Source organism: Cervus canadensis, chromosome 3 (assembly GCF_019320065.1).
Source record: "Cervus canadensis isolate Bull #8, Minnesota chromosome 3, ASM1932006v1, whole genome shotgun sequence".
In the NCBI taxonomy this organism is placed as follows: Eukaryota; Metazoa; Chordata; class Mammalia; order Artiodactyla; family Cervidae; genus Cervus; species Cervus canadensis.
In genome coordinates, this window is record NC_057388.1 from 89,394,583 (window position 1) to 89,406,788 (window position 12,206).

The 12,206-nt window shown below is 34.4% G+C and overlaps 1 protein-coding gene across 2 annotated transcripts in view; it reads right to left on the bottom strand.

Annotated features, from left to right (window-relative positions):
- Nucleotides 1-12,206, bottom strand: part of COPG2 (COPI coat complex subunit gamma 2) — a 136,574-nt gene that overhangs the window by 63,656 nt on the left and 60,712 nt on the right. For both annotated transcript variants that reach the window (XM_043463728.1, XM_043463727.1), the window contains exons 10-12: nt 5,610-5,743; nt 4,785-4,852; nt 2,779-2,967 (exon numbers count right to left, since the gene is read on the bottom strand). In XM_043463728.1, the coding sequence (XP_043319663.1) occupies nt 2,779-2,967; nt 4,785-4,852; nt 5,610-5,743 (391 nt within the window). The remainder of the gene's footprint in view (nt 1-2,778; nt 2,968-4,784; nt 4,853-5,609; nt 5,744-12,206) is intronic.

The following is a 12,206-nucleotide window of genomic DNA, read 5'->3' on the forward strand; positions in this document are numbered from 1 at the left end:
TACTAAAGTTCAAAAGAAATATAAGCATGTAAAAACAGCTAAGGAAAATAAAGAGCTATGAGAGAAGACTAACAGATATTAAAACATCCTTACAAATTTTTAAAATATTTAGTAAAATATTTAATACAAATATTTAAAACAGTGTGTGGTACTGATGTATGAATAGATAAAGGGAACAGAAGAATAGAACAGAAAGCCTCCAAACAGACACATATGTATTAATACATATGGAACTTTAGTATATGGTAAAAGTGGTATCTCAAATACTGGGCAAAGACAACACTTTAAATAAAATTGTGGGGGGTGGACAACTGGACAGTCATTGGAAAATTGTAAGATCCATTTCTCATTCTATATAAATATAATAATAAAACCTAATAGATCATATATTTAGTATGAAATTATACATATACTACAAGAAAACATGGGTGAATTCTTTCCCCCCCACCATGGGTGAATTCTTATTACTCAAAAGCCCAATGCAGTAAAAGATCAACAAATTTGCATAAAAATTAAAAACTTGTGCATGACCAAAGTATCATGAGAAAAGTCAAAGGACAAATGACAAATTGGGAGAAAATATAACACGTTTCACACTTAAAGAACTAATATCTCTAATATACCAAAAACTTTAATAAAGGAAACAAAAGAACAAAAATCCTATAGAAAATTAGAAGAAGACATGAGCAGACAATACTCAAAAAGATATTAAATGATCTTTTGAAAAAACTTCAAAATACAATATATATACTCTACTGATGAGGGTATGGGGAAACAGGCTGGTAGAATTTAACATTCTCTATGAAACTACATATTTATCTACTCTTCAACCTAGCATATGAACTTCTAGAAATTTACCCTCAGGACACACCACCAAAATTTCAAGAAAACACAGACATAAGGTTGTCTACTGCAGCATTATCTGTAACCACAGAATACTGCAAAGTATCCAAACGTTCACACATAGGAGATGCATTCAATAAACTACACTACAAAATGAACTTCATAACCTCCCAAGGTTTCCCAAAGATTCAAAATGTCTATTTGAATACACAGGCTACGTAGGTTTTTTTAAAAGTAGGTAAATACAAGAAGAGAGTAAATAGGGTCAGTTATACCTCTTGACTGAGAATTAAATAAAAATGAAGGAATAAAATCTTTTAACTTTAATTCATCTAAAATTTATTGCTATTTTGATTTTCTTTGACACATTCTCACCAGTTCTACTCAACACTATATTGGAAGTCCTAGCCATTTTAGTTCCGTGAAAAATACCGTTGGTAGCTTGATAGGGATTGCATTGAATCTATAGATTGCTTTGGGTAGTATAGTCATTTTGACAATATTGATTCTTCCAATCCATGAACACGGTATATTTCTCCATCTGTTTGTGTCCTCTTTGATTTCTTTCATCAGTGTTTTATAGTTTTCTATGTATAGGTCTTTTGTTTCTTTAGGTAGATAGACTCCTAAGTATTTTATTCTTTTTGTTGCAATGGTGAATGGTATTGTTTCCTTAATTTCTCTTTCTGTTTTCTCATTGTTAGTGTATAGGAATGCAAGGGATTTCTGTGTGTTAATTTTATATCCTACAACTTTACTATATTCATTGATTAGTTCTAGTAATTTTCTGGTAGAGTCTTTAGGGTTTTCTATGTAGAGGATCATGTCATTTGCAAACAGTGAGAGTTTCACTTCTTTTCCTATCTGGATTCCTTTTACTTCTATTTTAATAAGGCAAGAAAAAAAAGGAAAGGTACTTGAACTGGAAATGAAGTATCTATTCACAGTAACATGATTATTTACATAAAACAATCCTAAGGGATGTATATAACAACAATGAGAACCAATAAGGGAACTTAAAAAAAAATAAAGGAACTTAGCAAGAATATTGAGTTATGAGAAAGTTAAAAAAAGTATTTTAAATATAATACTAGTAGCAAACAATGAAATAGAAATGTTAATAAAACAGATTTTAAAAAGCATAAAATATTTAGATATGAATTAAACAAAAGATGTGCAATACCTCTAGAGTAAATGCTACCAAACATTGCTCAGATAAATTAAAGAAGACCTAAATAAAGGGCGCAATATGCCATATTCATGAACTGAAGAATCATTATTATTAAGCTGTTAGCTCTCCCCAAACTGATTATAGATTTAACACAACTCGAATCATAATCCTAGAAGGCTTTGTTTTACAGAAATTATAATCTGATTCTAAATTTTATATGGAAAGCAAAGGAACTAAAATATTACAAAAAAGGAAAAAGTTGGGAGACCACACATTTAAGAGGTACCATAAAGCTACATTAATTGATACAGTGTGATACTGGCATAGGACCAACTAATAGTTGCACAGAATGTGATAAGCATCCCAGAAACATACCTACAACTGTATGGTTATCTGCTTTTTAGACAAAGATGTCAAGCACTCCAGTGGGGAAAGAGAAATGTTTTAAATTATGCTGGAATAACTAGAAATCACAATGGAAAAAAACCTGAACTTACACACAAATATTAATTCAAGTTGGATCATAGACCAAAATGTAAAAGCTAAAACTGTAAAACATTCACAATAAAACATGGCAAAGTATCTTGAAGACTTAGACAAATGTTTTTGAGGACACAGAAAGCAATAACTGTGAAAGAAAAAAATTAATAAATTAGACTTCATAAAAATTTAAAACCTTTGTTCATCAAAAGACACTATTAAGAACAGAAATGTTACGGTAAGCCAGAGACTGGGAGAAAACATGGTCATATTTAAACTCCTACCTTGAACTCATCTGAGATTTCAGACACAAAGGATGATATCTGCTTCATGAGTCTGTCCACACTGCTCTCACTTCCTGTTTTGAGAAGCGTAGTAATGGCCAGGGTAGCAATGCTTCTGTTTGAGTCTGTGATCAAGTTTTCTAGGTCCAGATTGCAGGCAGTGACAGCAGAGGGGTGCTTCATTGCCACCTTGTCGAAGGGCAAGAAAAAAAATTAAGCAAATTGCTACTAATAAAGACCAAAATTTTAAAAAATAAAAGAGGAAAATATGAATTTTAATTAAAGTAAATGGCTTTTGAAAATCTAAGTGAAACAGCATAAGTTAAAAAATAATTATTTCAAGATGACTGCTTTGGATTAATAAAGTATGCTATATTATTTGATAAATGATTAGCTGCTAGTTATAGTACTGCATAGCACTTTATCTTCATAGGTTTCTATAACCTTTATAACAATATCACAGTCTGTCTTTTACTATAGTTGGACTGTTTCTCCTCAAAGTACATGTGTTCATGGTTATCTATTCTACTAGATGTTAGGATCTCTGAGAGTAGGAGCTAGAATTATAAACATTGCTCAAAGATATTTAAACTTAGTATCACTTACAACACCTCTGGTATTTAAGCAAGCAAACTCCAGTCAAATTGGATTGGACATGGTCACTAAATGGACATGGACATGTCATTGACCTGATTCTTTGCTTTTATTGATGATGTTCACTTCTCTGCCTAACCCAGTACTGGTATAGGATCCTTTACCATACAATGCTAAAATTTTGAAAACTCAGTAAAGTACTGGCATCAAAATTCACTTCACAGCAAAACATGACCCAAACTAATGTAAAACTAAGTATTAATTTATTCCAGTTAGTGAGGATAGCCATATATATAAAGCAGAAATATTACCGTGTCTGTGTCTAATGGCTCCAGGCATAAAGGGATTAGTATTAATTTAAGAGATGGCACGATATTACCTCTCTAAAATTCAAAAATTGGTGAGTTCTCAGATACATTTGGCTGCAAGATCATAGATGAAGAAATGTACACCTATATCAACTCTTCAAAATACAATTCCTATTGCTCTATAAAAGTTTCTTCCTTGGCTGCTCTAAATTTCTCTCTTCTCCAATTGTTCATACAATTAATTTATAATCTAATGTAGTATATAAGTACATTAGATCAGGCTTCTATAATGTAAAACTTTCATTTAAAATGTTTATATGTTATTTAATTCATCCTATGCTTTGCACTGTATCCTCCAGATTTACGCTGTCCAATGTGGTAGCCAATAACCACATGTGACTACTAAGCATTTGAAATATGACTATTCCAAATTGAGGTATGCTATAAATACAAAATAAACTAGATATCAAAGACTTAGTATGAAAAGCTAGAAGGTAAAAATGTATCAATACACGGTCAGTATAAAATTATCAGATATATTTTATAAACATGGTGGTAAATAAGATGTATTATTAAAATCAATATCATCATTAAAAAATTTAATATGGCTACAATAAAATGTAAAATTACACAAGTGACTCATATAAGTGTTTCTACTGGATAGTGTTGCTACAGACCAGTCTTATCCAAGAGAACTTTCTGCAGTGATGGAAATATTTTATATATGCAGTGTCTAATGTGATAATCAATAACAACACATGGGTATTGAGCACATGAAGTGTGACTGCAATGACTGAGGAACTGAATTTTTAAATTTTTGCTTAATTACAATTAACTTAAATGGAAACAGCCACTTATTGCTAATGTCTGTCATATTGGATGGTATGGCTCTTGAATGTAAAATGCTTAAAGTCAGAAATTATAATCCTTAGTTGAATAATACTACCTATGGCCATATGTAAGGCCACAAATGCAAGTGAGGTGCTACAGAAGTGAAGCCCATAAATCATATCTACTAACTTTGGATGGAAAGCCAAATGCTTTAATTTAATGTTTCTCAATCAAACACTGATACAAAACAATAGTTAGAAAAGGAACCCCTACCTTGTTCAAGGTCCTCACAGCTGCATATCTCAAAGCTGGCTTAGGAGAACTACAGAAAAGCTGAAGAACTAGGAAAGAAAAAGAGTCACTGTTAATATAGCTCATTTCAACGTTTAGCATATTTCTGAAAATATAGCACATGAAGAATCATATTAAAAATACACATAAGGAAATTAGATCATAGCATCAAAAATCCACATAAAAATATACCATCAAAACTAGAAAAAGTACTTTTTGTTGAGTTATAAAAACTTTAAATATAGGAAACAAAGTTTATTCTTTTTCCTAAAAAATTAATATACCCATTAATATCTGAAGTTAAAGAACAGGAATATTTATAGTTATAAGAGAAAATGGGTTTTTTAAACATGAAAGAAAACTTAATTTACTTGTTTTTTACTTTTTTTCTCAGTAAAAACTTACATGTTCTGAATATGAGGAAATAACTTCAGAAAGAGGAGTACAGTCACCCTTCCACACCTGCTGGGACCCCTGGCAGATACCCAAATCTGGGGATGCTAAAGAACCTTATAGAAAATGGTGTAGTACATTCAGCCCTTGGTATCTGCAGGTTCTACATCTAAGGATTCAATCAACCATGAATCAATCTAGTTGAATCAATAGGATGTAGAACTAAGGACATAAAAGTACAACTATCATTAAAGTACCAAAATAAATCATCTACTTATCAGAATGGAAAGGCTATATATACAGAGCTAAGGTTTGAAAATACCTAGTTTGCAGACCTATGGAACTTAAAAAAACATAAGACTATAAACTTATGTTTATAGTTTATCAAAGCCAGTTATCAAATATACAACTAACCTGAAACAGCAGGTGCCAACTCCCTTGCAGTACAGTTAGGAAGATGAATGATAGCAGAAGCAGCTTCATAAATAACCATTTCATGTTTATTTCGCAAGCAGCTCTCAATGAAATCAAAGACTGGACTTTCATGGCTAACAATAAATAGACAGGGCCATAATTAGACATCATAAAGAACAGAGGCAATGTGCACAGTGGTTAAAAGCACAGACAGAATGAGAAGCACTTTGGAAATATGAATGAAGGACCTCTGAAAATCGACCCCTCCATAAAAGCAATGAGAATACCAGTGTAAATTTAAAAATCAACTTTTTCAGCACTTTAGAAAATAGCAAAAGGCTTGCAACAATCCTAGAAATATTTATTCAAGATGAATTGCTGAATTTTCATAAGAACAGTAAACTTTCCAATATTTTGTTTGCTATGTGTGCTCAATCACTTTAGTCATGCCCAACTCTTTGCAACCCTATGGACCGTAGCCTGCCAGGCTCCTCTGTCCACGCAATTCTCTGTGCAAGAATACTGGAGTGGATTGTCATGTCCTCCTTCAGGGGATCTTCCCAAACCAGGGATTGAACCTGCATCTCTTATGCCTCCTAGCACTGGCAGGCGGGTTCTTTACCACTAGCGCCACCTGGGAGGCCCCTGTATTCTGGTATTTTAACTTGCTCTACTTCATGCCATCTTCCCAGCTTCATGGGAGCCTTGAAAAGCAGGGCCTCAGAACCATACTAGCTCTGAAAGCCAGCAGCCTTGGAGCCACTGAATGGGGCAGATGAATTTGGAGCATCATCAAAAGCCCTGTCCCTAGACCACTGTCACAGCTTGACCTGAGTGATGCTCCCTAAAAATGCCCCATTCATGAAGCTGATCTCTTTTTTTTTCTAGTGGGGGAACATGCCACACAACACTGGGACCTCAGTTCACCGAACGGGGACTGAACCCATGTCACCTGCAGAAGCAGCATGGAGCCCTAACCACTGGACCGCCAAGGAATTCCCCAAAGCTAATTTTTATCTCATCTCACTCAGATGTCATTCAGTGAGGGAAGTCCTATCCCCAGGAGATCCGTCTCCCCAAAACCAGCAGCAATTGCTGAACACTGCAGTGCCATAGGCAGTGATTCTAGCTGGGGCAAACAAGAAACTGGCCCAAAAAACATAAAGAGAAAATATAAGAAATGAGATGCCCGCTTCTGACATACTCCTAGGATCTAGAAGGCTGTGCAAATACCCAGGAAATTTCTGACAGAGCTTGAGCCTCTCACTCATGCTTGACTTTGAGTTTCTGCACAATTAGGAAGGGAAGGCTAAGACAGAGCTATGAATTGCCAGATCATGGGAGGCATGCTCCAACACACAAAGTGCCCACTGATAAAAAGATGGGAGATATGTTGGTCAAAAGCATTTCAGAAAATCTGTGAAATTATTATCCAAACACTCAGCTAACCAAGCAGAGACTTCAGTAGGGATAAAGAATGACAAAGAGTAAGGACCACAAAATTACTTCTGGAAAGTCACTACACAAACAACAACAACAAGCAGCAACAAAAACAAACTCCAAGGATGGAGAAGGGGGAAGTAAGAGTGCCAGAGTTAGCACAGTATATTAAATATCCAGTTTTTGACAAAAAAGTTATGACACACACAAAGAAATAGTGAGATATGGCCCATATATACAGGAAAAAAGCAGTAGAAATTACTCAAGGGAGCCCAGATGTTGGATTTACTAGGCAAAAACTTTAAGTCAACTAATATAAATATGTTCAAAGAAGCAAAGGAAACCATATCTAAAGAATTAAAAGGAATTTAACAATTACAGGCATGACAGTCATGCTTCACCCAAAGGAGATTATCAAAAAAGAAAAAAAAAAGCCAAATAGAAACTCTGGATTTAGAAAAGTGTATAACTAGAATAAAAAAATTCAAATCTGCTTGGATAAAAAAATAAGAACCTACAACATACTGCCTACAAGACACTCACTTTAGAATGAAAGACACAAACAGACTGAAAATGAGGGGATGGAATAAGATTTCATGCAAAAGGAAACAACAGGAAAGTAGGGGTAGTGATATTCATATCAGACAAAATGGACTTTAATACAAACTCTATAAAGGAAGACAAAGGAGGATACCATAAAATGATAAAGGGATTAATACAAAAAGCAGACATTAAACTTGTTAATATGTGTGCACCCAATGTAGGAGCACCTAAATATATAAAATAAATACTAACAGACATAAACGGAGAAATTAACAGGAATACAGTAACAGTAGGAGACTTTACCATCCCACTGACATCAATTAACAGATCTTTCAAGACAGAAAATTAATAAGGCAAGAGAGATCCTAAATGGCACAAAAGAATGGATGTACTTAATTGATATCTACAGGATATTTCATCCCCCTTCCAAAAAAAAACAAAAGAAATACACACTCTTTTCAAGTGCTCATGGAACATTCTCTAGGATAGACTATATACTAGAACACAAAGACAACAGAAATTATTCAAGACAACAGAAATTATTTCAAGCATCTTTTCTGCCCACAACAGGATGAAACTAGAAATCAACCACAGAAAGAAAGACGGGGAAAAAAACAATTACATGAAGACTAAACAGCATCCTACTAGAAAAAACCAATAAGTCAACGAGGAAATCAGAAAATATTTCAAGACAAATGACAATGAAAAACACAACCTTACAAAAATCTACAGGATGCAGCAAAAGTAGTTCAAAGAGGGAAATTAATGATACAGGACTTTCTCAAGAAACAAGTAAAATCTCAATTAATCTATCCTACCACCTAAAAGAACTTGGGAAAAAAAGAATAAACAGAAACCAAAGTCATCAGAAGGAAGGAAATAATAAAGATTAGAGAGGAAATAAATAAAACAGAGATCAAATAATAATAGAAAATATCGATGAAACCAAGAGCTGGTTTTTTTGAAAGGACAAACAAAATAAACAAGCCTCTAGCCAAGATAACCAAGAAAAAGAGAGGACCCAAATAAACAAGAAATGAGCAATAACAACCAATGTCACAGATATGCAAAAAAACATAAGAAAATACTATGAACAATCAAGATGAAATAGAAAAGGTTTTGGAAACATAGTCAGCCAAAATTGAATCAAGAAGAAACATAATTTGAACAGACCAATCATTAGAAGTGAAGTCAATTGCTGATTCATGTCAATGTATGACAAAACCCACTGAAAAAATAAATTAATTAATTTAAAAAAAAAAAAAAAAGGAAAAAAAAAAAAGAAGTGAAGTCAAATCTGTAATAAAAAACAAACCAAAAAACTCCCTGCAAAAAAAAGTCCAGAACTGGATGGCTTCACTGGGGAATTCTACCAAACATACAAAGAGGAACTTAATCCTATCCTCAAATTATTCCAAAAGATTTAAGAGGAGGGAACATTCCCAAAGTCATTCTATGATGATTCACCCTGATACCAAAACCAAAGACACTACAAAAAAGAAAATTACAAGCCAATATCTTTGACAAATAAAGATGCAAAAATCCTCAATAAAATTTAAGCAACCCAATAATACATATAAAGGAGCATATACCATAGTCAAGTTGGATTCATTCCAGAGTCACAAAGATGGTTCAACACATGCAAATCAATGTGATATACCACATCAACAAAGAAAAAGACAAAAACCACATGATCATCTCAACTGAAGTAAAAAAGGCATTTGATAAGATTTAGCATCAATCCACAATAAAAACTCTCACCAAAGTGGGTAGAAAGGGGATACATTTCAACATACTAAAAATCATTTATGACAAACCCACAGCCAACATAAATACTTAACAGTGAAAAGCTGAAAGTCTTCCTGCTAAATTCTGAAACAAGACAAGGATGCCCACTGCTATTCAACATAATATTGGAAATCCTAGCCACAGCAATCAGACAAGAAAAAGAAAAGAAAAAGTAACCAAATTTGAAAGATAAAATTGTCATTCTATGCAGATGACATGATACTCTATATAGAAAACCCTAAAGACTCCACACAAAAACCATTAGAATAAATGAATTCATCAAGGTAGCAGAGTACAAGATTAATACACAGAAAGCTGCTGCATTTCTTTACAGTAACAATGAAATATCAGAAAGTTTAAAAAAAAATCTGTTTAAAATCACATTAAAAAAAGAAACACCTGGTAATAAACCTAACCAAGGAGGTAAAAGAACTATGTGCTGAGAACTCTAAAACAATGATAAAACTGAAGATGACTCACAGAACTGGAAAGATATTCCATACTGTTGGATTGGAAGAATTAATATTATTAAAGTGACCATACTACCCAAAGCAATCTACAGATTTAAGGCAATCTCTATCAAATTCTCCATGACATTTTTCACAGAACTAGAACAACAATCCTAAAATTTATAAGGAACCACAAAAGGTCCAGAATTGGCAAAGCAATTCTGAGAGAAAAGAACAAAGTTGGAGGTATAATCTTCCCAGACTTCAGACAATACTACAAAGCTACAGTAATCAAAATAGTGTGGGATCTGCACAAAAACAGACATACAGATCAAGAGAACAGAATAGAGAGAACAGAAATAAACCCATACAATTAATCTTCAGCAAAGGAGGCAAGAATATGCAATGGAGAAGACAGTCTCTTCAGCAAGTGGTGCCGGGAAAGCTGGACAGCTACATGTAAATCAATGAAATCAGAACACTCTTTCACACAACATACAAAAATAAACTCAAAATGGTTTAAAGACACATAAGAATGATACCATAAAGCTCCCAGAAGATAAGAAAACATTCTCTGACATGTAGCGTAGCAATATTTTTCTTAGACCTGTCTACCAAGGTAAAAGAAATAAAAGCAAAAACAAACAAATGGGACCTAATCAAACTTAACAGATTCTGCATAGCAAAGAAGCCCACAAAATGAAGACAACCTATAGGGGTCTTCCCTGGCGGTCCAGTGGTTAAGAATCTACCTTCCAGTGCAGGAGACACAGGTTCAAACCCTGGTCAGGAAACTAAGAACCCACATGCCACAGGACAACTAAGCCTACAATGCCACAACTAGAGAGCCCACGTGTCACAGAGAGTCCACGGACCACAACTAGAGAGCCCATGCACTGAAATGAAGACCCAGCACAGTCAAAAAAAAAAAAAAGCTATTAAAACAAAAGGACAACCTACAGAATGTAAGAAAATATTTGCAAACAAGGTGACTGACAATAGGTTAATTTCCAAAACACACAAAGAGCTCATACAACTCAGTATCAAAAAAAATAGAAAAATTTAAAACTGGACATAAGACCTAAATAAACATTTCTCTAAAGAAAACATACAGATGAACAACATGCATATGAAAGGATGGTCAACATCAGTAATTAGAGATATGCAAATGAAAATCCCAATGAGGGGGACTTCCCTGGTGGTCCAGTGTTATAAGAATCCACCCTGCATTGCAGAGGACGCAGGCTTGATCCTGGTTAGGGAACTAAGACCCCACATGCCTTTCGGGGCAGCTAAGCTTGTGCACTGCAGCTACTGAGCCTGTGCACTCCCGAGCCCAGGAGCCCCAGCTAGAGAGCCCGTGTGCTGCAACTGCTGAGCCTGTGCACTCCCGAGCCCAGGAGCCCCAACTGGACAGCCCGTATACCACAGCTAGACAGTCCTTGCACTGCAACAGAAGATCTCACGTGACACAACACAGACCCCACGTGCTGCAACTAAGACTGGGTGTGACCAAATAAATATTTTTATTAAAAAAACACAATGAGGTATTGACTCACACCAAAGATCTACACACAGACACACCACAGTTGAAGTGTGAAAGGCATAAGACAAAAGAATGACAGCAGCAGGATAAAAGCTACTCAACACCTTGCAGAGTTGAGGTACAATACGATTACTGGCTTTTCATCTTAAACAATGGAATAGAGAATCCATATTCAAAGTGCTGAAATAAAAAAAAAGTCAGAATGGCTATCATCAAAAAGTCTATAAATAATAAGTGCTGGAGAGATGTGGAGAAAAGGGAACCCTCTAACACTGTTAGAATGTAAACTGGTGCAATCACTAGGCAAAACAGTATGGAGGCTCCTTAAGAACTAAAAATAGAGCCACCAATTGATTCAGTAATCCTACTTTTGGGCACAGAACCAGAAAAGACAAAAACTCTAACCTGAAAAGACACATGCAGCCCAGTGTTCACAGCAGCACAATACAACAGCCAAAAAAAACATGGGAGCAACCTGAATGTTCAACAACAGGTGATGGATAAAGAATGTGTATATATACATACATATATATTATTAATACACACACACAATGGCCTACACATACACACACACACACAAGAACTATATAACTCAGCCATAAAAAAAGAATGAATAATGTTGCGATACACCTGAAACTAACACAGTATTGTAAATCAACAATATTTCAATTAAAAAAAAGAGTTCAGAAACAATTTTTAAAAAATTAAAACCTGCACTCCAACAGCTGATTTGTACCAACAGTAGTTGAAGACAGGTTAAACTGAGATAATCCAGCTAAAGAGAATAAAGAATGAAGGAACAAAGAACAAACAAACAAACAAAAAAACAGC